The sequence below is a fragment of the Ostrinia nubilalis genome, chromosome 7 (assembly GCF_963855985.1).
Source record: "Ostrinia nubilalis chromosome 7, ilOstNubi1.1, whole genome shotgun sequence".
Taxonomy (NCBI): Eukaryota; Metazoa; Arthropoda; class Insecta; order Lepidoptera; family Crambidae; genus Ostrinia; species Ostrinia nubilalis.
Window position 1 is genome coordinate 378,056 of NC_087094.1, and position 25,157 is coordinate 403,212.

The 25,157-nt window shown below is 38.1% G+C and overlaps 2 protein-coding genes across 2 annotated transcripts in view; both read right to left on the bottom strand.

Moving 5' to 3' along the window:
• LOC135073032 (phosphatidylcholine:ceramide cholinephosphotransferase 2-like) overlaps positions 1-4,483 on the bottom strand; it is a 100,517-nt gene extending 96,034 nt beyond the window's left edge. The window contains exon 1 of the mRNA XM_063967037.1: positions 4,267-4,483. Within this exon, the coding sequence (XP_063823107.1) occupies positions 4,267-4,396 (130 nt within the window). The 5' untranslated portion in view covers positions 4,397-4,483. The remainder of the gene's footprint in view (positions 1-4,266) is intronic.
• Positions 4,484-9,807: 5,324 nt separating this feature from the next.
• Positions 9,808-25,157, bottom strand: part of LOC135073035 (probable phospholipid-transporting ATPase IA) — a 121,429-nt gene continuing 106,079 nt past the window's right edge. The window contains exons 19-24 of the mRNA XM_063967045.1: positions 24,118-24,238; positions 23,153-23,341; positions 21,889-22,007; positions 20,849-20,983; positions 18,476-18,574; positions 9,808-10,108 (exon numbers count right to left, since the gene is read on the bottom strand). Coding sequence (XP_063823115.1) covers positions 9,814-10,108; positions 18,476-18,574; positions 20,849-20,983; positions 21,889-22,007; positions 23,153-23,341; positions 24,118-24,238 — 958 coding nt within the window. The 3' untranslated portion in view covers positions 9,808-9,813. The remainder of the gene's footprint in view (positions 10,109-18,475; positions 18,575-20,848; positions 20,984-21,888; positions 22,008-23,152; positions 23,342-24,117; positions 24,239-25,157) is intronic.

A 25,157-nucleotide genomic window follows, 5' to 3' on the forward strand; every position in this document is an offset into this window, starting at 1 on the left:
GTTACCATCTGAAATCGGCTATTATTGGCTATTAATGGCTAATAACTGCTTTTAATCCGTTATTAGCCAATTGCTATTAATCGGATTATTAGCACTTACCCATCTCTAGGTCTAGGCCTCTAGTCTTAGTAGCGACATACATGTATAAAAGATTTTGATATCGACCAATGTTACCAGACAAAGTTTATCTACTATATAAAAATAAGGCGGGTTTTCCTCCCTGACGCTATAACTCCAGAACGCACGAACCGATTTCCACGGTTTTGCATTCGTTGGAAAGGTCTCGGGCTCCGTGAGGTTTATAGCAAAGAAAATTCGGGAAAAGGGGGTAAAACAGGATCCACGCGTACGAAGTCACGGGCGGCCGCTAGTTATTAAGTAAAAATCGATGTCGAGTCACATCACTCAAACAGAACCTTAGCAAAAATAAATTGGTGCAGTTCTGTTGGTGGCACAGACTTCAGCAACGATGATACTTCGGAGGAATGCACTTAGCTAGAATACATTTTGTGATTCTTAATCAAGTTAGTCGAGTGGCAACCACGGGCCGGAAAACGTAGCGTGGGCAGGCCTCATACTAGGTGGACCGACGATCTGGTGAAGGTCGCGGGAAGAACCTGGATGCGGGCAACGCAAGACCGGTCGTTATGGAAAGCCTTGGGGAGGCCTTTGTCCAGCAGTGGACGTCATTTGGCTTAAACGAACGAACGAATCAAGTTAGACGCACTTAGCTTGTTTAATGACATTCAAGCTGTGCTTATTTATTCACAACACAGTCTTTACGCCATTTGTATGAACACCTACACATAGATAATGGACTTGGAAGCAAATTCACGCGAGGTGAGATCAGTTTTATGTTTGAAACATCCGCATTTCAAAACGTCGATCCACGTAAATACTTATTTATTTATTAAGATAATTTAGAACCCACCTTTGCAAGAATATGGGCATCAAATTCATTCTTGACATTTGTTACATATTGAGATAGTTAACTCAGTTGTCTTTGTTTCAAACTATCATGGCCGCTTACATGAGAATATATCCGGGTACCTATTTATCGTGTTTTATTACTGCCTAAAATAACTACCCGCATAGCCTTCAATTCCGTGATCATATCGCATGCAACGTTTTTTCAATAATAGTAAGTTACGTAGATAGGTAAGCAATGTTAGAACTTCTTGATTGCAAAATAAGACTGCGGATTAGTAAATTAACATATCTGACGATCACACAACAACGAACGATGTGAATGGAGTAATGAATGTAAGATGAAAAACGATCACTAACTTAAACACGCCTCAATAAACAATTAACGAGAAATCTATCTAATGAAAATGATACTGAAACGTAAGGTGTAGCGAAGGAATACCTGGATGGCTTTCTCTAATATTTCCACTAAATTAAGATATTTTGGAATCTACATAGAAAGAAAGCGATTTCTAATACAGAAATTATCTAATAGCTCATCGCGTCATTACCAGCTTGCGATGTTACCACACAAGTATGTGATGTTACTCAGCGCTTGCTGGTATCGGCTCGCATTTCGCTGACAGCAGCTGACCGCGGCGAGCTGGAGAAAGCAGTGCGTGCTGCCGGCCGGAGCCGGCGCCGGCGCGTTGCGTAAAGCCAAAGGTTGCGCAAGCGCACCTCAAGATTTACTGCGAGCACTGACCCGCGTTATTCAATGATAGCTTTGCAGTTACTGACCCATTGGCGATTGAAACATTTATAGATAAATCATATTTTTGGTAACAGACAAAAATCATAAAATTTTATTTGAGAAGAAATCAAACAATGATTTGGGTGATTGGATAGAGCTGTGAAAAAGCACAAGTAAAAACCTAGCCACTTGTAAACCTTGTTTTTAATAAGTTTACAAGATGTTTTTTTTTTAATATATTATGTAGGTAGGTTTACAAGATTATGTAGGTAGGTTAGAGCAGTTTTAAATGTACACATTTTCATCTTTAAGTATCCTCTTACATTACTTATTAACGTCGTATCGTTAAACTTAATTTCTCAATGTAGCTAACTTGTCTTCCATCCTTTACCTTGCAAACTTATTTTGAACATGCCTTGTCTTTGTATGTTTGTAATTAGATAAGTAGTGTGGATGCTGTGCAAAGTGAGAGCGAACAAAAAGGGAAAAGGTGGAGGGAAATCTTCACTAACAGCTCAGTCAGGCCTCCGTCAGACATCGCAGTTAGTTAGTTTTCCTTCGATTAGTGCCTCGGGAGGCATTATTCATCATATTGGTGTCAAGTCAATTTTCATAGAATAGGTAGGTAAGTATGACATTTAGCTGCAGGAGAAGTAAACCTCGCTCCAAAGTAAAGAAAATTTGGGACAAGGCAAAAATGACGCTAGTTAAGGAAAAATTGAGGCAACTCATGAAGGCTTATGTGCCAGCCAATCGTAATCACGGCCTTTAAAAATTTTTAGACCTCTAATTTCTAACTAGGTAATCTATGTGACAATAATTCTCAGTTCAAAGTGCAATTGACCGAGTGGGAGGAAACCGAAGCAATGTGAGTCAGGCGGTGATATCACGCTGATTCTCGCCTCAATCTGCCGATACGAACAATTAGCAGCATCGATAATTAACTAATGTAGAGAACAATCGCGCTTTAGTTTCCAGACAAGGGCAAGATCATTGCCGAGAACATCAAGAAGGAAGGTCAAAAGAAGTGGACAGGCATATTCTCCAGCCACGCGAAACTTAATTCCGTATTGACTGCCACAATATTTTGTTTTATAGACAACAGGAAACATAATAAACAATTAAATGTCAAATTTTGCTCTGAAATCAATACAGTTTTCAATAAACAACAAATGCGACTGAAGACCACTAATCATAAAAAAATATGTTTTGAACTTTCGTTTCCGCGTTAGTAGCAATTAAGTAAATATATTTTGAAGAATCATCATTCTGTAAGGAAAAGATGGATGACTGTGTAAATGTCTAATGTTTTTAAAAACTTTCCTGAATCCTGTTTTTAAAAACTTTGCTTAGCAGTGGCATTCATTATTTCCGCGTAAGTAAATCGTTAGCCGTATTTGGCTTTTACTATAAATTAATAGGTCAAAAATTACAACCCAACAATCTGCGAGGGGTAGACGCGAAACGCAAAGGTAAGCGGGTCAAGGCGAGCCATGCGCTAGCCACCACACCACACACCTCGTAGTTTTACGGGAAACTGACGGTTGTGGAGGCACCCACAAGTAGGTACCTAACTACATTGATTGTTTTAACATTCATCGACATAATGAAAACGATTAAAACCATTTTCTATAGAAATATCAGTTACAACTCAAATACATTATTAATAGGCATGTGAAGGGATGGCTGTGGAAAGAAAACTTGTTTTCCGCGAATAAAAAAATTGTGGTGATAAACAATGTTTAGCTCAACGAATTGTGTGTGTACACAAAGCCACACACTGAAAAATGTATCAAAATAATTGAATCAGGTGGCATGAAATTGTTTGTAGATGCTTACAATCGCACCTGATGATTATGCACGCAGTCGGTGTTTTTAATATGTACCTAACAGAAAAAACAAACGAAGATTTTTTCGCTTTCTACCATCAACACCGACAATAGTCCTACTCGTATTTAACTACTTTTATTACTCTAACTTAACTTTATACGTACCTAATTTGGTTTTAAAATAAATTGGCAGCTAATTAAAATTATAAATAGGTAATTGTTTTGCATGAGTGAGATAAGTAGGTAGTTTATGTGCGGGTAGATTGTTTTTGTTGTTCGATTATGAAATAGGTTCGGAACTGCGGAGGTCGGTAGATTCCTTTCCGAGAAAGTTATGGGAGTTACCGAAACTGGCGCTAATAATAACATTCGCCTGTAAATTGCGTGATCAAACCGTTTAAAGTTTCATCACCAAATGTTTCAATGTCGTTTGGAATTGGAATACAAATGGCCAGGTGTTCTCGCGACAATTACAAAAAGTAAAGACTACTTACTGTATGTAACGTAATTCGTAAATGAATAAAAACATGTAGGGTGTACCAATATGAATAAAATAAAAAATAGACGATTAAATAGATCTAGCTAATGCATGAAACACAACTTCCAAAAAGTTGTTTTTGAAACTCAAAGTAAGTTTGAATGCGGGTATTTGCAGAACCAACTCGTTAAACCTATACTTATTCAAAGTTACATCGGTTGTAGACACACTAAAGTTTGCGAACAAGTTACGAATGAAACATGAACAAGTCAGACAGGTTTAGAACATAGACAGCTTACCTTTCCCGTTGAGCTGGGTCTTGAGCCTCGTCAGCTCCCGCGAGCGGCTGCGGGCGCGGCGCTGGGCGATCCTGCGCGGCGAGCGAGCCATGGCCAGCTCCGACCCCTCACTGTCACACACTTGCACCATCGGAACACATTGCACACGCGAGTCCGCGAGGTGGATCACAGATTGTTTACGTCGAAGGCACGGGCGGCACGGGCGGCTGCTGCAAGGCACAGCGCGGCACTGCCGAGCGCGCGCCGAGCGCACCTGCGTGACGTCACTGATAACGTGATAACGGTGCACTAACCTTATTGTCTCCGCGATTGTTTACACTTATGTAATTAATATTGATTTTGGCACGGTTAGTTTTTATAGACGCACTCGCGCACAACACTTCATCACTTCACTTTGTTATACAGCTAATCACAGCTAACTATCTACAAGTAGAGTAATTTGTGATTTTGGATGCTAAATTACCCGTGTTATTAACTTATGTGTAATGCTGCGTAATTTTGCACATTTAAAACTGGAGGGACACTTCACAAACATTACCGACTTTTCTTTTATGAAATGGAAATCAGCGGGTAGTGCGATAAAAAGTTGTATCATGTTTAACTTTGTATTTTTTTTTATCAAAGTGTAGAAAGGTATATGAAATTACTTTTAATAATACACTATCGAATAAAAAGGACTTGTTCTGAAGACCCACACTTAAAAATTAACACTGCGATAAATTGGAAAATCTTCCATCTTGGAAACATAGAGATGACGTTACTTCCTCTGATTCAAATCAAAGGCACAATTAGCAAGATTCCAGCGCACTAATTGATTTAACGTTAATTAGAGCAATCAACTTCCACCATCACGCAATGATACACACTGAGCTGATCTTGAGGCGTTTGTCGGGTAATCGATATTTTTAGACACTTTATTACCCAAAGAATTTAATTTTACCCACATTTTAAAGAATTAATTATTTTTTCTTAATACTCTGGTTTCCCTTCAATACGTATCTTTTCACAAGCAAAATTACTTAGGCCCGATTCGACCAAACTTTTATTCGAGAATAACTCCTGGTTTATCTGGCACAGTTTCAGTATGGGAAATATGTCAAAATGACAAGTTTATTCTGAGATTAATTAATATTTACACTTGTTTGGTCGAATCCACCCTTAGGCGAATTAATAATATCAACGGCATTATTTAAGTTTTGGTTTAGCTTTGACTATTCATGTGGGTACGAAGGCACAGATTCATTATGCAAGATAAAAATGTTTAATGAATGAGAGTAGGCAGTTGCAGTGTCTGTAGACAATGTCGGTAATTCAGTCATCCCATTAGCTCGGGTTTTACGGACTAGAATGAACTGTACGTATACCTAAATAAGTAAGCCAACATGATAAAAAAAAAGAATTACGAGAACCTACCTTGTATTGTACTAACTATAGATGTCCTACATTGAATCGTCCCAGCTTTGACATTATCAGGGGGGGCGCTACTATCTATACTGGATTATTAGTTACAATTTTTGCCACGTGGGACAACCTTATAATTATGACATTTACAGGAGGGCGCTTCTATCAATGGTGGGTTGTTTTTTGATTTTTGCCACCTGACGTTTCAAAATCGCTTGACTATAGCTAGTTTGACGACATGGGTGTCGAAATGATTAGATACATTTTATTAAACTATGATTACTAATGATCGTCTATAAGGACAAATAGATAGCGTTAATCGTAACGGGTCTAGAGTTGATGGATACGTGACTGGCGGATCAACGGACTTATTGAGCCGTAGACGAGCAGTGTGCCCGGAATACTATAAACTAATTCCAATTTATGCTCCCGATGAATGGGCCAGAGGCGAGCGAGACTGAACTGACCTATCATAAGGTATACTCTGACGAATAGTAAAATCTTTAATCAAAGAAAATAATCTAGTATGAAAAAAAGCCGAATAGGAACTAAAAACAATTGAATTGAGGAGTTGTGTGCAAAAAAGATATATGTTTGTTTATGACTAAGAGACAGAAAAAATATATTATTTCAATTTTGAGACGTGTTCTTCAGAAAGCACATTATTTTCCTCAGAATCAATTTTGAGACGTGTTCTTCAGAAAGCACATTATTTTAATCAGTAAGATAAGAAGTTTCATTTTCAAAAATATTTCGCGCGTGGAGTTACTGATGCGTTGATGTCTATGTTGCGGTCAAAGTGATAAATGTGAAAATTATGAATAATCGCCGGTTATTATGAATAATCACCGCATGATTTGGTAAATGTGATTAATATGAGGTCATTTATGTGTGTATAAAACTAAATAGGCGGCTTAGGGGTGGCCCGAGGGCCACCCCCGCCGCACCTTAACCTATTTTTCACTTTAAATCAAAACATTATGTTATAGGCATCATGGAAAAGTAATATTATGCAAGAAACATTAAAAACTCATTATGCCAAATTATATTAATATATGATATCAAAACGTTCAAAAGTTTGGCTGTACACGAGCACGTACACAAGATGTTGTTCTCTTTTATGAAATTTTTTAGTACTAAGGTTGAATTATTAAATTATAATCACTGTTAAATGTGATTAATTTATCACTTTTACCGCGACTGTCGGTAATTATTCATAATAACCGGTTATTATTAATAATTTTCAATTTATCACATTAACCGTAACATCTATACCTACTACGCACTACTTATATTTTCGTGAGGGAAAGGTTATTTTTTTAAATGAAACAAGAAGTGAAGAACGAGAACAAATAATATACTTTATTTCTGTTACATCCATATCTCATACACAAGTGAGGGCCCAGACAAGACACGACGCCGTGAGACGGTAACAACCGTGATATCGAATAGAGTTTTAAATCAGTATTGTAGGCAAAAAAATATAGTTTAATACTTATGCACACACATACAATTAATATACCAGAATATACCACAATTTCATACAAATTCTGTAATTTTTTGACGTATAGGTACAACTCTCAGCGTACCTTTATAGAACTCACGAAGCTGTAAAACTCTTTTAAATTAGTTAGGAGAGATAAATAATAATAAAACATTTTACGTTTACTTTAAATACATAATATAGTAATATATCTACCGCGCTACATGCATACATTGGTCCCAGTCATTAAGATATTCATAAAATTTTTAATTGATGGTTCAGGACCAAGGGAGCACGAAAACGCAAAAATTCACGAAGTAAATGAACAATATAATATTACGAATTACGATTTAAATACGAATAGGCATAACATTATACATACATATGTAAGATTAATAGCGCCTTTATAATTATGTTTTATCTCTGAAATTGTATATAACCTTGTACATATTTAAAGAGTTACCATGAATATATTATATTAAAATACATACAATCCTCATTATATTCTAATATCGAACAAATTATCCTGTGTCGTTTTACATAGCCAGTTAGTACAGTCTCGCTGAAAAATAATTCGAACAGAGATACGTTCGCAACAAAACCAAAACGGCGTCGCATCTCGTCCTGCCCAACGTAATCTTAGTTAATTAACAGTTAACAATAATAAACTGTTACGAGGTATAATGTGATAAATATCAGTTACAAGTCCCTCAAAAAACCACTAGCAGTCGACTTTTGTAAAGACTCTGAAAATTTTAGCTTCACCAAGTTATATCACAATAATTTAGTAAATATTAATTTATTTATAATAAATAAGTTGGTTTCAGATGAAACTCTCAATACAGTATAGAGAAGTAAAAAGGCTGATATACAGTATGATGATCTGAGACCAAGGCAATTTAGTTTTCATTACTTTAGAATTTTGTGCCGATACTTTATGGAGTAATAAAATAATTCGGTGCTCTATAATATCCGAAAGAGATCTAGGTGCTCGATTTAAAATTCCCCATACGGGGTTTGATGTTTAAAATTTTGAATAATACCACTCCACACTAAATTACATAATAATATACGCCTTTTATATGGACGAAGCGACAACTTATAACGTTATAAAGATAACTAAAAAAATATGATTATAGCATCACAAAGTCTACATAAGAAGCCGCGAATATCACGGTACTCTTAGCGTCAAAACACGATCTCAAAATTATCATTAACTATATTATCAACATTTCTCTATACCAGTTATATGTACTATACAAGGAACTAATAAAATCTCTTACTGTATGTACAATATACATGCTTATTATATTACCTTTTACGATATCTGTATGTACATGTCATAAATAAGTACAAAATATTCAAATACCACACAAATCACATTTTGACGCTGACAGTACTTAGCCAAGCCATTATGTCTAACAAGTAATACATTAATCGGGAACAATATGCTGCATTTATGCTCACGAACAAAACAAGCATCCGGTTATTATTCAAGCATTAAAATGTAAAAAACAAGCAAATATCATCAAAAATATATCACTTAAACTGTCACCAGGTTTCAAAATATTATTTAAAAAATATAATATTTTAGTTAAAAGTAAAACATCTATGTTTAAATATTATGTTCCCAGGGCACAAACACCATTTTTTAGTTTATTATGCATAAATCAAACTAACTCCTACAACGGTTGTAGGCACTTCGCCACGTAACCCCGATCACCTAATCAGATCTTAAGCCTTTAGTATCTTTTCAATCTTCTACTTTCTTTGGAATTATTTATAGAAGTGATTACAAAAAATGTACAAAATAAATCAGCGTGAATAAAATATTTTAACAAAAATATAGGCTCCTTTTAATTAATAAATAACGGCTTCATCACTACGTTGTACCTTCTTTGTTGATTTGTGAACTTTTATTAGCCTTGTGGTGCTTTGCACGTATCATGAAAAGCATAATTATTATATTCTAAATAATAGATTATTAACAAACAAATGTTGGTTTAACAATAATAAATTATATTTCAACAACAGCATAATCTTCATACAATCAATAGTATTATTAAAACATCTTGTCATGTAAATATAATGCAAATACTCTACAACCCGAACTTAGCAAACGAAAAATCCGATTGAACGTCAGATTTTTTTGGTATATTTAAAACCCGCGGTTGATTTCCCTGTGACCGAGTACAGCAGCCTACACTATCTTGAACGTATCAACCACAGCCTATCGTCACCTACTGTATACATAAATTCTACATACCGTATAGTAATAGACAACATTTACACAACGTTAAGTACTGTAGACAGATACACTTTGTAAGTGAATAAATCGCGTCGCTTGCGAACAGGCAGCGTAGAGCGGGCGTATCGTCCTGCACGCTCGGCTCACGGCGCAGGCTCGGCGGCCGCCTAGGAGCGCGCCGGCCTCGGCTGCCGCGTGTCGTAGGCGCGAATGATGGCGCCCTGCGACACGCTGCCGCCCTCCTCTTGCGAGAACGCGAACCCATCTGCACACGGCCACCGGCGTCATTACACGGCCAACAATATACCAGCGAGAATAAAACGTGTGAATGTAGTGAGATGTAAATTGCGGAAAATAATCGTGATCGAACGGCGTGTCGACAACGCTCACTAGTGTGCTGACGTGTTGAAATCAATCAAGTAATGTAAGGTACCTGTCCACCGTGTCTCGTTAAACACTCGACATTGGCGAAACCAGTGTGCTTCAAATAGGCACCATAAGCCATTAAACAGAAGAATAATAATAATGTAAGGTACCTGTGTCCTTTAAATGCTCGGGGCCGACTTGGGAAAGTAAAGTGTGGGCTAGTGTGCGGGCGTCTAGGACGCGGTGCGTACTCACGTGACATCTCCAGTTCCAGGGTGCGCGAGGCGGAGCGGCGGCTGAACACGCTGCGAACGTTTTGGAGCAGGCGCGCCGTCTCCGTGAGGCTGCCACACAGAGCCAGTCACAACCGGGCCGCGCGGGACCCTGGGACTTGGGGTGTCGGCGTCGACCGCAGGGTTGGGGGCGCAATCGAAACTGTGCTTTGACTATAAGCGTATCCACGGATGCGTGAGGGCGATAAGCCAACCTTGTTGCGGCCCATTTGTCTCGAGCCTCGGATTCACTACCACAACACGGGTGCTCCGCAACACGTTATGTGAGCTTTTTGGACGTCAACATTACCAGACATGTGATACAAGGTGTGAATGCCAAGCTTTCGTCAGACAAACGGGTGTACGTTGACTCTCACGTATCACGCAGACACAGAACGAGCCCCGCGGTCGACGCGGCACCCCGGCGCCTCGCGAGCGGCGAGGTTCACGACAAGACAGTGACACATCCAAGGACTACGCGTCCGGAGCGGCGGCAAGCGTGCGGTGCAAGCGTGCAGCATGCGCATGGCGGTCAAGCTGTAGATCCTGGCTACACAGGAGTTGCAGTGGTGGGAACGAGAGGTGGGAATAGTCCCGTGCAGCATGGTACTTACACGTGGCCAGCCGCACGAGCGCGTGGCGCGCGTCCGCCGCGCTGCCAGGAACAACACACATTAGTACATGCCCACATGCGACCGCCACCGATCCCGGGCGAGAGTTCGCTTTAATATGTTTACCAAACCAATCTATGCGCGGGCGCAACAAATCGCTTCGGAACGAGCGGGATAATGCAACTTTTGTAGATTAGTCGCAGCTTCTTTTAAATACTGCCCTCTTTGTTAAAATTAAGCTGATCATCGATTATGTTGCCATGTAAATCGAAAAGCAAGACCATTAAGTTTTACATAAATAGGAACAAAATAACATTTTAAGCCCAGTAGGTGCATTATCCTTTTCATTAAAAATGATGAGATTTTTTACGCCTCGCGCAATTTCTAACTTAATTTTAGCATTACCGCTTACAAACTACAGTACACAACTCGTTTTCAAAATTTCAATTCTTTATTAAATAAATAGGAATGATCATTACAAACAACAGCAATAAGGCTCTCTTATACTATTTACAACACTATAATTACAAGATCACAAATTGACATGACATTGCATGGAATGCAAGAAGTATTGTAAGTAAAATAATTAAATGCATTTCAGACGATGGAAAACACACTGATAAACTGCGCACTTACCGTGACAATCGATAAAAATATTTACATTTCACACTAGTGTAGCAAATGTATGCGTAAAACCATAAAAATAGATTTGGTACTGTTGAACATGCTAACTGTAAAGCATTGAGGTGAATATACATTGGATCACTTGTCTGTAATGCAACATTCTCGCGAACTATAAAAACTAATACTAATTTCATGCAACATATTATTCCAAGAAGTGTTCAACGGAATTCATGAGAAAATATTTATAGCACTGCATAAGTGCCAACATAATTTAGGAATATTTTTTTACTCAATTATTTCTTACACAAATTCACCAACAATGAAAAAGAAGAGAAAAATTAAATCTTAAACGATTAAAATTCATATCGTATAGCATTCACTGGCATTGCTTTTTGTGTAACGCCAGAACGCAGCATTAATGTTAAATAGTGCTTTCCCTCTATGACGGATGGTTTATAAACAATTTGAACAGTGTATTTTCCTCGTGCTACTATTTGTACATCTTGGATGGATAACCACAGGGTGCGGTGCACTCAACAATTGAATAAATGAGCCTTCATGAAGGAACATATCGAGTACTGCTGTTGACTGCACGAGGCACGACTATTCTAGCAAGAGACATGACAGGGTAAAATAAATAAAGGATTTGAGACAAAATAGGAGACCACTGCCGTCAAATGTAGTGGCTCCTTTGAAACAATGGAAAGTGCAAACGAAAATAACAGATAAAGAGAAGAAGTATTACATCGACATTTGAAGTTTATTAGAATTATCATTCAAAGATCTGAAAACTCAAGAAAAGTTTAGTTATAAAATAGGAACCTCTTCGTTTCATTCTAACTTGATTTATTCGATATCACATCGGACCGGTGGTACTCTAAATACTATTATTGATATGACATTTCTCATTTGTTTAAACTATTCAAATAAATAAAATAATATTTTAATGCAATATAAACAAACTTCAAACGTCGTTTAAAAGTTATTATAAAAAGATTTAAAAATGGGAGCAAAATAACTTTAGCTGAAGGATTTGTATAATACATCACAAGTAACTACCGACTCGTAGAAACAACACACTCTTAATACAACTATTTACAATAAACGTTTAAGTATTAGGAAGAACACTTTTAATTATATTAATTTCATATATCAAAACGAGATTCGTCAATAATTTTGACAAATAAACTACTCTCAGAAATAAAACACGCCGATTTTTAGAAAGAGGCCTCTACACAGATTTTTATGAGCTAGTTTTTCTCACTTGTAAAAACAATGGTGAGTGGCAAAACGGAAAGAGCGAAATATCTGATATTCGGAAATAGCGAAATATGGGCAAAATCCACATAAAGACTTTCATGCCATAAAACAAAACATATTTTCAGGACATCATTGTCGGGAATAAAACAAGATAATTAGAAAATATGAAACCAATCACGTCTTATGGGGTCCAAAAACAAATGATAGACAAAAGTATATTATATCGATACTGACTATTATCTGCAACCCCTTCTAAAACTCGAGGTGTCTTATCACTTCAGGCTCTATAATTTTTATTCTAAGTAATTCACAATACTGCATCAACTTTATCATATAAAAATATTGCTCACAACTTATATTATATATTCATTGTATAGAAAAATATAGTCTAGCGTACATAAAGTACTATTTTGGCTGCAAACAAACGGTACAGAACTACGATAACTGGCGATTTAATCGACGGAATGACTGACCGTTGAAGACGGATCTCTGCCGCGACCTCGCGACTGGCACACACTACACACCCAGTATTAGCAAACATACAAACAATATAAAATCTACAACTCTCATTTCGGAAGTACCAGCTTAATTAAGCAACTATCAAAATATGGTATAATCTTTCAATTCCATTTTTTTTGTTATATCTTTGAGTAATTATAATTCATGAAAAAAGGGAAGATTAATAAATTGATATTATTTAGATATTGCTCAGTAAAACTATACATTGAGATTATTTTTAAATTCCAGTATTTTAAATAATTAATACAAATAGGAACAATGTTTGTAAGTAGAAGACTCGAAATGTAGAAGACAGATTTTAAACAAGTAGCTATGTCACAGAAGTGTGTCATCTAACTCGCCCCAGAGGGCTATCAGATATCCAGAACTTGGATTAACTGGAAAAAAATATCTAGAAATTGAACTTATGTATAATAAAAATTTTGATCATCAATAAAACAGTAAATATTTTTTTGGGAAGATACTCAAGTGTAAATAATTGAGTTTAATTATTTTGAACATTACCGAATATTTTATTCTGGCAACCCCGAATGTTCTACACTCGTTTAGCAAGCAACACTTCTCTTTACCATTTAATGGCGGCTTCTCCTCGAAACACGTACGGCAAGTACGCCCAACTTGAATAAAAACCAACTTTGAGTCGATAACAACAAATCAATATCTACAAAATATCATAAGAACACACTCGTTGTAACAATTGAGGCCTAAAGAAGACGTGAATTCTAAACGTGAAGTAATAATCTATAATATATACACGGATACTTAAAATGTAGGAAGGAGGTACTTTAGTAATTGTTGGGGCTGATTTCTATTCAGTCAATAGGTGGCGGTAGTGAAAATGAAGTCCATGTTTATGAAATATGTACAACATTACATCGTTGTGTTTTAACTTTAGATTCCGAAATCGATATTATGTTTTAAAATATGGCACATCGGTGCTGTGAAGTCTTTCAACCTTCATATTCGTTTTAATGTGAAATTCATTTCATAGATCGTCATCGACACCACCGTCATTATGTACAAGACGTCAACTACTGTAAGTATCTATATCACATCCTAATCAGTCGGTCCCGGGCCGCATTCACGCCGGGACTGATCACACTTCTCGCTTTAAAACTACTCGGATACAATTCCAGTCTTCGCGCGAATCGTCACGGTCGTTACATTTGACGTCGTGGTCGAATTGATTAATTTTAAACCAATTTCAGACCGGGTCACATTTATATTGACAAGCGTCGTTTCGAAGCGTCGAGATTCGTCGTCGAGCACTCGAGATGCCACACGATCAGATGTAACGAGCGCTCACGCGATGGTGAACTGTCATATGACGTGCGAATCTCGATGGCGCCGGCGGGGCGGGCGGGCGACAGCGGGGGCGGGGACGGGCGCGGGCGCGGACGCGGGCGCGGGCGCGGACGCGGACGCGGGCGCGACTCCTCGGCGACGCCAGCGCAGCCCCACGGGCTCGCCGCGCTTGCTGAGCGCGACACAGAACGTCAAGTAGCGAGCCACAGCCGCCCGGGGACATAGACTCGTGCCGAGACGCCACGGTGGATTGTTTCACGTGTGCAACGTGGCGTTACATGTACAGCATGACGTTCACTGACAGATATGACAGAAGTGTTTTGCGAACGTGAAATAATCGGACATGCTGAAACTTTCGCCTTTTTAGCTAGTTGGATATTAATGTAAGAAAGGATTCTCTTTACTTTGTTTTTATAGATATTTGTTATATTTTGTACGAAAAATAAGACGAAAGTTTCCATACCGAGTGCGGCACGGTCATGCGGGTTAACATCTTAACACGAGTCTATGGTAGGTGCGGGGAGGGGCGATGCAAAGCGAACTCAAAATAAAATCCAACTAACAACTAAATATACTCTGCGTGCGCTCTATTTTTTATACAGATAAGTGCCATGTTGTCGATATTTGTCCATATATTTCAATCAAATTAATACAATATCTAAAAATAATTAATGGCAAGCACACTTTGACATCTGCTGGAGATATATCGACCTAACATTGAAAGCATAACGGTGAGAAAAATATAAAAATGTGGGTAATTAAAATCATAAATATAAAAGTACAAATTATATTGTGGTTGTTTGATAATGGTCTACGATATGTAATTTTATATAGACTACAGATATTAGATATTACTAGTAATACGTTCTATTGTCTATGTACTGTGTTTGCAATTTCATTATATTTAGTAAAATACGCTAAAACTTTATTAAAATCAAATAAATTCTATGGAATCTAGTAATAATATTGTGTACTAATTCAGCCTTTCTGTCTTGTTATCAACATTATACCTACAGCTATAATACAGTGTGAGTCACGTTAAAGTGTACATATGAAAATAGATGAAACTAGACCTATTTTTATCGACAAAAAAGAGGTCAAAAAATTTTTGAGATTTTTTTTTAATTTTTTATAGAATTTTTTTTCTTCAAATTACTTATTGCAAAGAAAACGTAATAACTTTTAAACTAAGCGGTATATCCTGATAAAATAAAAACAGTAATAATGCTAAATAACAGGCGATACTAAAAAAATACATAGAATACACAAAAAATGCCAACAAATAATAAAAAATGATACTTTTTGAAAAAAATCTGCTTAAAAATTCGTGTTTTTTTGGTTATTTTATAAATTTCTCCAAAAAATGCCCCTATAACTGGTGGTTTTTATTACTTTGTATTATTTTCTATCGTATTATCTTTGTAAAACCAAAAATCGCATGTCTCTATCCCTATCACAACATTTGCTATGATCGTTTGAACAAAGGCCTGCCACAACATTATTCTCCGCTACAGGTAGAGACAATTTTAATTTTGACTAAAATGTTTAATTTACCTCGAAATCTTTTGTTTTTATTTGAAATCTAACTTGTCTTTATCAAAATTACAAATCTAGAGCCATTTTCAGTTTTGTTGTTAACGAAGCGTTGAATGGCGCGCCCGGAGAGGCTTAGTTCAAACGATCATTGCAAACGTTGTGATAGGGATAGAGACATGCGATTTTTCGTTTTACGAAGGTAATATGATAGAGAATAATACAAAGTAATAAAAACTACCTGTTATAGGGGCATTTTTTGGAGAAATTTATCAAATAACCAAAAAAACACGAATTTTTAAGCGGATTTTTTTCAAAAAGTATATTTTTTTTATTATTTGTTGGCCTTTTTTGTGTATTTTATGTATTTTTTTAGTATTGCCTGTTATTTAGCATTGTTACTGTTTTTATTGTATCAAGATATACCGCTTAGTTTAAAAGTTATTATGTTTTCTTTACAATAAGTAATTGGAAGAAAAAAAATTCTATAAAAAATTTTAAAAAAATCTAAAAAAATTTTTGACCTCTTTTTTGTCGATAAAAATAGGTCTAGTTTCATCTATTTTGATATGTACACTTTAACGTGACTCACACTGTATAATATTTTAATATTAACTTTTGACTAACTTTACTTTGTACTTAAGAACAATAAAATATAAATAAATACACATATTTACATAAATACATTAAAAAAAAACAAAATCATACATAGTAAATAAAATGTTCAAAATAACATGTTAGCCTACACAACACAGGTCATTCGGAACAAGCACACAGACACTCATCTCACACACGGTTAATCTAATCTAGTATATCACCACAATGTTATAAATGCAGGCAGAATGGAAATCTTTGGAACGAATCATTATTAATATTATTTTAATATTATATTTAACGGAGACCACACACACGTAGTTAGGAAATATATAAAGTGTTCAATAAATTATGAAGACCATTAATAAATCATTCTTTATTTAATGTGTATGTTCTCCGCTCACGCTAAAGCTTGGAGCTTTGGTTTGGCTCGTGTCGTAACTTGTACGGTCGCTGTAGCTTAGCTCGTGTGCTCTCAGCCTTAGATTCCACGTATTTGTTAGAATCGTTGACAGTGACTCAAACATTATTTTCTTAGCAACGTATTTTAAATCACTGTCAATATTCTAAACCAATTCAAGATATTCTTTACTTCATTTTTTTAGTCAATTTTATTTTATTATCAGAAAATTTCTGTTCAAACCTTGCCCAGCTTTAAATTAGCAGAATGATTTTCCTTATAGTAATTTTTTGGCATTAAAATTTATTTTTTGCTGAAAATGGCAGTAATGTAGACATTTTCGTGGAAATCTATTTTGTATTTGCCCGAAATAGTTTCAAAGAACCCATATTGATAGAATTATGGGTAAGGCAAGAGTCTCTTGCTCCTTTTAGTGACCAGTAACTCAATTATCTTAGAATCTGTATCGTCGTCGTTCGGCTTGTTCACGCTAACGAAACTCACTATTATTGATCAATTATGACAGTTTATTGACTAATATTACGAATCAATTACTAATCTAAGTAAAGATCAAAGAATTATTTGCATATTGCCTACAGAACTTTAATTATTACGTGTATTTATGTATCGATATGAAACCAAATTTAGATTTTTCATTAGGGGCGTGTCCAATAATAGCAACACTCGTATTTTTGCATTGGAATAAGACAGTTCGAACAGGTCATGCTTACGTCACAAGCGTAAGTTTACCCATCATATTTTTGCACTAAATTGATATTTCCAATGGATCTTGCCATACTAGTTGATATGGGTCGCTCGTTTGAGATTACCCATCGTATTATCAAATTGAAGTTTGATAGTTCAAAAGGGCCTCGCCATTCTACTTGGTTTACGTCGTTCGCGTGTAACCTATCGAGTTTCGTTAGCGCGAGCAAGCCTCGCTCGTGTATACCTAAATTCTTTAGAAATTTCCTTAAATGTAAACAAACACTTCTGCATACAATTACACCATAATCACTTACGTGTTCATATTATCATACACATTATTTCACAAGCCCATGAAACCAACTTTATTCTCACGATTATACAAGTTTGGAATCAATCTTTAAACAAATTATTTTAGCAAAATATGTGGACGATGAAAATATGTGAGACTTGTCAAATTGACTTGAAGTTTAAAATTATGTGTTATCTCCATGTTGTCTCTGACACATCAGTGTTGTAACCTGTAAGTCATAGACAATAATCGGTAAATTTAATCGATTTTATTTCAATTATTCAATCATTTTTATTACTGATTGCATTTAAATAGATTTAAATAGGGCCTTAATCAACAATGTATTTTTTCTTCATTGAATTTACTACTAATTGTTTAATGCATTGCTTTATAAAGCATTATAAATTCTTTCTATAGGTACGTAAGTACTACAATAATTTCAATCCGCGATTAACGAGAGGTTTGGTGGCCTCACTAGGGCACAGATTAAAAATGTTTTAATGTCAGTTGGCCATATTTGTTTACATATAGGGAAATTTCTAAAGAATCCGACTTTAGTGTAGTGTAGGCGTGTGGTAATACAGGGCGGTACTCACGAGTGCCTCGGCTGCGCGAGTAGCGCGGCGGGGTCGCGTTGCTTGATCTCGCTTTCGCGCACCGCCTCCGTCATCGTCTTGAACGCAGAGTTGTGGATGCTGCGGATATACAGGGTGATCATTTTAATCACTTATCTTTTTATATTATCTTTTGTTACTCCTAAAAAATAAAAAAAATTCAGGTTACATTTTACATAATTTTTGAGCTGTCAAAACCTGAAACCCCAAAACGTCACTTGTCGGCCAACTTTACTGATTGTTTTTTGTTTTCAATGCAACTAAAATATGAGTAACAAAAAATAATATTTAAGTTATTAAGGGATGTTTAAGTTGGCTGAATTTGTGGTAAGGGATCAGAGGAACAAATGGGAATTTGTGGATTGGGATGATGATAGACATGACGATGATTAAATATTATCGAATACTATTTGGTTTACCTACATTATAAATATAGTTATTACCCAGCATTAGCGCTCGGCTCGCAAGGTGAAGTTTCGTAATCTTCTTCCACAAAAATCTCAGGACACCACATCTCTTCTAGAAAAATCATAAAATTCTATTAATTACTAATTGCTCCGAAATATCATCATTTACTTTAGAAGTTCACAATAAATACTACATTTACGTTGATCACTTATTATATGGCTACTAAAGCGTCATTACTGCGCGTTATCTACATACTATGGTAATCGAAATACTTTACTACTTTAACGTATATTTTGCTTTGTACATTTATCTTAACATACCCAATGGTATAATTACACAAAGAGCAATTAAACTGAACCTATATACGAACGCTCACCCTGTATAAGAGCGCTTGGCGCGCGGCGCGTTCCATTGCTGGCGCATGCGCTGTATCACGCCACGCAGCGAACAAGGGGCTGCCGTGGGAAAATATCGTCTTTAGGGTCGATAAATGATTATGTTTTCCTAGTTATTTTCTAAAAATATTTTACTGAATGACTGGTCCCTTATGTTTTACATACTGTGTACCGCAAACAGAAACGAGTTTGATATTAGTAGATCAGTTGCGTATTATTACATTGGCGCCCAACATGGTGCTACAAACTCAAAAAACTATGATCATCACGAAAGGCAATGATAATTTCAATTTTTCACTTATTTCTTTGTCTATTTCTCTTACTCTGCACAAATACTACTCTCAAGGCTACTCCGAAGTAAAGACTTACTCACTTCGCGGGCCGTTCAAGAAATTCAGGAGTTCCTCGGGAGTCTCGCGCGGCGGGCAGCGGTACCAGTAGTAATAGCGAGTGCGCACGCGCGATCTGCAAGCGCTTGCCGTTTCAATGTTTTGAAACCTAGCCCAAATTCTAACGCTTGATTCTCTCCTAACGATTGAGCTAGAATACTAGATGTCTGTATGTAATTCTCCTCTTGCGCTTGATCTAAATGTGTTGATGATTTATGGTGGGAAGGTAGGGAAGGAAAACAAAAAGGGATGAAGGAATTTTCTTAGGATTTAAAAAGTGACTTTTGAGGAAGTTGTCGAGGAAAGTTTGCCTCTGGTTTGTCGTTGAAGAAATTATTCCGGCACACTCAGTCGTCGGTTTTATTGAGCCATATCAATCGCTTGTGACGGTTCACCAATGTTGCAGCCTTGCGATTAACGCCGAATTGCTATAATCAATCTCAGTCCAAATTCGACCATCAACTGTCAAATTTTGTTTTTGGTCAAAATATCTAAAAGTGGATATTTGATCGAAAACAGATTGACTTTTGACACGGGACTATTCCCACCTCTCGTTCCCACCGCTGCGACTCCTGTGTAGCCAGAATCTACATTTACAGGATTGACTTTTGACAGTTAAAAAACCGATTTGTATAGGGATTGAAGATAGCAACCCGGCCTATGACCTCAGTAGTTCCCACCACCCAGCTTAGTGGCAGAAACGTGGCGTGTCTATCGGGACTATTCCCATCTCTCTTTCCCACCACTGCAACTCCTGTCACTCCTGTGTAGCCAGGATCTACAGTTTGACCGCCAATAAAAACCCAACCAATGAAGGTCAAGTTTGTCCCGGGGGAAAGTTAAACTGTCATTGGACCCGCAACGAAATTAATCAGAAGAACATAGGAGGATTTCGAAGTTAAGGTTCGACTGTCCATGTAGCGTGTCTAAAGCCCGGTCCGTGAGCACGTAGAATTTTGTCCAATGGCCCCTAGCTACCCATCCTTATCGCTCGCGCGTAATTATATTGCTGTCGCGACTGTGCGACTGGCACCCGCAGTGAGTGTACGAGCGCGATAGCAACATAATTAATTACGCGCGACCGATAAGGATGGGTAGCTAGGGGTCATTGGACAAAATTCTACGTGCTCACGGACCAGACTATAGTCAGGGCTGGTACTCACACAGTGACGATGAGGTCTGGTATGAGCGTGGCGACGGGAATGAGCAGCAGCCCGAACCAGAACACCAGCGAGCTGAACACCATGCGGTCCATGCCGCGCATCACCGCGCCGATCAGGATCCACGGGTAGATGTTGCTGCAACCACCACACAACGTTGTGAAGTTCAAAAATTGTTCTAAAGTTGCGGTATCACCACTTAAACTACTACGTCCGGATCTCCTTATCCCGCAAGTGTGTTATCTATTTGCTTTCTACAGTCATAATAAGGCAAAATTAGCACACTGTTGGTGATATTTTATTAAAATAGAAACCAACAGCGATACATATAAAATATTAGTTATAACATTTAGGGCTATATTTCACAGGGACACCATGGCGGCGCAACCAGTCGCCGCTATCAACAAAATGTATGCAGCTTTGCGCAACCAAACGGACACCAGGTGAGTAACTCTCTATCTATAGAGCTGTATACATTTTGATGGTAGCCGGCGACTGGTTGCGCCGCCATGGTGTCCCGGTGAAATATAGCCCTTAGACTGATAGATAGATTTAGGGCACTTACACACATTCAAAATAGAACTTCCCTTGCCACCACTTGCAGACAACATAATATTGGTTTGACTATTCATAAGAAAAAATTCAGTCACCTGTGCTTAACTCTTAATTTATTACAGAAAATAACATTTACAGGATAATTTAAATCTTTATTTTACAGAAAATAGTTAAGACTAGGCTCAGACCACCGATTTTTAACTGGCCGACTGAAAGTCTGTAGACTGCGGCTAGGTTATGCCCCTTAATTCTGTGCTAAATATAATATTTGTATGACAAGAGCGTTCAGCAGGTAACTAAATGTCAACAAGAGCTCATGTCGTTATCGAGTTACGACCTGTAGTTATTTAATTTTTAACGTTAAGAGTCGCATCTCTATGTAGCTCAGTTGGAAGAGCAGTCGCCCGGCAAGCGAAAGGTCGTGGGTTCAATTCCCGCCTTAGGCAGTTCGATTTTTTTAAGTTATTTACAATTTTCAAAATACCGACCTGTAGATGAGTATGAAGAGGAACCACATGGCCACGGAGCCCCAGATGGCCACGTGTGTGACCCACGTCCACGAGTGAGTCGCCAGTCCCGCCTTCAGGCACACCGTCAGCACCACGTACTGCCAACATACACATAGAATCAAAATCAAAATCATCAAAATCAAAAATATTTATTCAGTTTAGACCACAAGTGGCACTTATGAACGTCAATAGAAAATAATAAAAAAAGAAAAGGTAGCCCTTATGGGGCACTTTACATGTCTCCTTATCTTTTGGGCCCTACCGGCGCTTCGAGACAAACATATGGCAAGTGCTGAGAAGAAACGCCGGAACAAACTCAGTCACCACTTATTGCCAGGAATTATCTAACGATAAGAATAGTCAAATTTAAGTACATCAAATATGTGCAGACTGAACTGATCACGCATCCTTGTCATCAATATAGTCTCGAACCTTGTAGTACCCTTTGGACATAAGGGTATTTTTTATATGTATCTTAAATTTGTTTATTGGCAATTCGACAAGGTTGTGTGGTATTTTGTTAAATATGTACAAATACAAATAGTCAGTATATTGTACTCAACTTCTAATATTATTAGCTCTCAAACTGTTCCAAAATGTTTATAGCTAAATTGACTGTACAGCTGTTGCTTGTCGTCGTTTCAGCCATTCCATTACGACTGATCCTGCGCTGCCCACATCCAGACTTTAACCAGGTCGTCGATCCATCTAGTGGAAAGCCTGCCCACACTATGTCTCCCGGCTCGTGGTCGCTACTCGAGAACTATACTAGTCTACTCCGGCGGCCATCAGCTATACGATGTGCCCCACCCACTGGCATTTGAGTTTGGGAATTCTGGGGGGTACATCGGTCACTTTGATTTTCCTGCGGATCTCCTCATTTTTGACTCGTTTGGGCAGAAAAGTTCTCGATAGCGATCTCGAGCCAGAAAACGTAGTGTGGGCTGACCTCCCACTAGGTGGACCGACGATCTGGTGAAAGCCGCGGGAGGTGCCTGGATGCGGGCGGCGCAGGACCGGTCTTTGTGGAAATTCTTGGGGGAGGCCTTTGTCCAGCAGCGGACGTCATTGGCCGAAACAAACGAACGAAATAATTATCGCTGCTGCTGTCGCGCTCGCACACTCACTGCGGGCGCCCGTCGCACAGTCGCGACAGCAATATCATTACGCGCGAGCGATAAGGATGGGTAGCTTGGGGTCATTGGACGAAGTTCTATCTGCTCGGTGACCGGACTTTATTTACCGTGTAGACAATGTTCCCTAGCACGAGGTAGCCGCCGTCGCGGCCGTTGGGCCACAGCGCGGTGGGCGCCATAAGCACGGGCAGCCAGAACAATAGAACAGAGTGTAGGAGAGCGTTGATGGCCCACACCCAGAATACGCGCACGTTGAATAGAAGTCCTTGCTGCGACGGGATGTACAGGATCGGGTGCTGGAAACAAAGTTTTTTTATTCGTAATGAGCTCTTGGACTGCATCTTAAGTGATGGAAAGTGATGATCAGGGCAAAGATGAAACAAAACAATTATAACTTAAAGCTATAGTCTGGTCTGTGAGCACGTAGAATTTTGTCCAATGACCCCAAGCTACCCATCCTTATCGCTCGCGCGTAATTATATTGCTGTCGCGACTGTGCGACGGGCGCTCGCAGTGAGTGTGCGAAAGCGACAGCAACATAATTACGCGCGAGTGATAAGGATGGGTAGCTTGGGGTCATTGGACAAAATTCTACGTGCTTACAGACCGGGCTTTTTCATTTTTATACTTAATAGTTGCACCACTGAGAAGTGACAGGATCTATTTTACAGTAACGCCGCTCTGGTGAGGCCTTCATTATCTAAACTCATCAAGAAATACACATCCTTCAACCCATTTGGCGCTGGGAACTGAGCGCGTGTGATTTTAAGTATGAAGCTTTGCAATGTGCGACAGTGTCGTCCGAGCAAACAGTCACTGTATCTGAATTGTGTATACAACAGTTTAGGTATCAGACTTGCATTTTCAACAAAAATACGTCCATTGCAGGACATTTCAAGCCTCCCGCAAAAAAATTATATTCTGCTTGTATTAAACTAGTAGAATATTTTGGTCTCCATCGACCTAAAGACTTTGTGGTTAGCTCACTTCTAACACAAGCACATATTTTGATCACCTAGAGTGGTTAGCAGAAATATTAATTTGTATACCTACTAATCATTCTCTCTCTTACCCTTAGCATAATATCAGGTGAACACAATTTGTCGAAGAGCCCGATGGCGAAGGGCGGCAGCGCCGTGAAGATCACGTTGTAGAACCCTATCGTCCAGCGCTCGAACAGGATCTGACCAGACCTGGAGAGAACAAGGACAATTGAAACGCATACATGGGGAGAAAAAGGACAATTGAAACGCATACATGGGGAGAAAAAGGACAATTGAAACGCATACATGGGGAGAAAAAGGACAATTGAAATGCATACATGGGGAGAACAAGGACAATTGAAACGCATACATGGGGAGAAAAAGGATAATTGAAACGTAGTCATGGGGAGAAAAAGGATAATTGAAACGTAGTCATGGGGAGAAAAGGGACAATTGAAACGCATACATGGTGAGAAAAAGGATAATTGAAACGTAGTCATGGGGAGAAAAAGGATAATTGAAACGTAGTCATGGGGAGAAAAAGGATAATTGAAACGTAGTCATGGGGAGAAAAAGGATAATTAAAACGTAGTCATGGGGAGAAAAGGGACAATTGAAACGCATACATAGGGAGAAAAAGTATAATTGAAACGTAGTCATGGGGAGAAAAAGGATAATTGAAACGTAGTCATGGGGAGAAAAAGGATAATTGAAACGTAGTCATGGGGAGAAAAAGGATAATTGAAACGTAGTCATGGGGAGAAAAAGGATAATTGAAACGTAGTCATGGGGAGAAAAAGGATAATTGAAACGTAGTCATGGGGAGAAAAAGGATAATTGAAACGTAGTCATGGGGAGAAAAGGGACAATTGAAACGCATACATGGGGAGAAAAAGGACAATTGAAACGTAGTCATGAGGAGAAAAAGGTCAATAGCATATTATTAATACACGATTTAAGCCACGATAGCCGAACGGTGAAGGGGTCGGACTGGCCGATTCGACATCCGAGGAACACGGGTTCGAACCTCGCCATCGCTCTACTATTGTGGTGTCACGAGTGCACAAGCATATTCAGCTTAGTACGAGGGGCTAACTAATATTCCCGTATTATCTCGTGGAACCTTAAA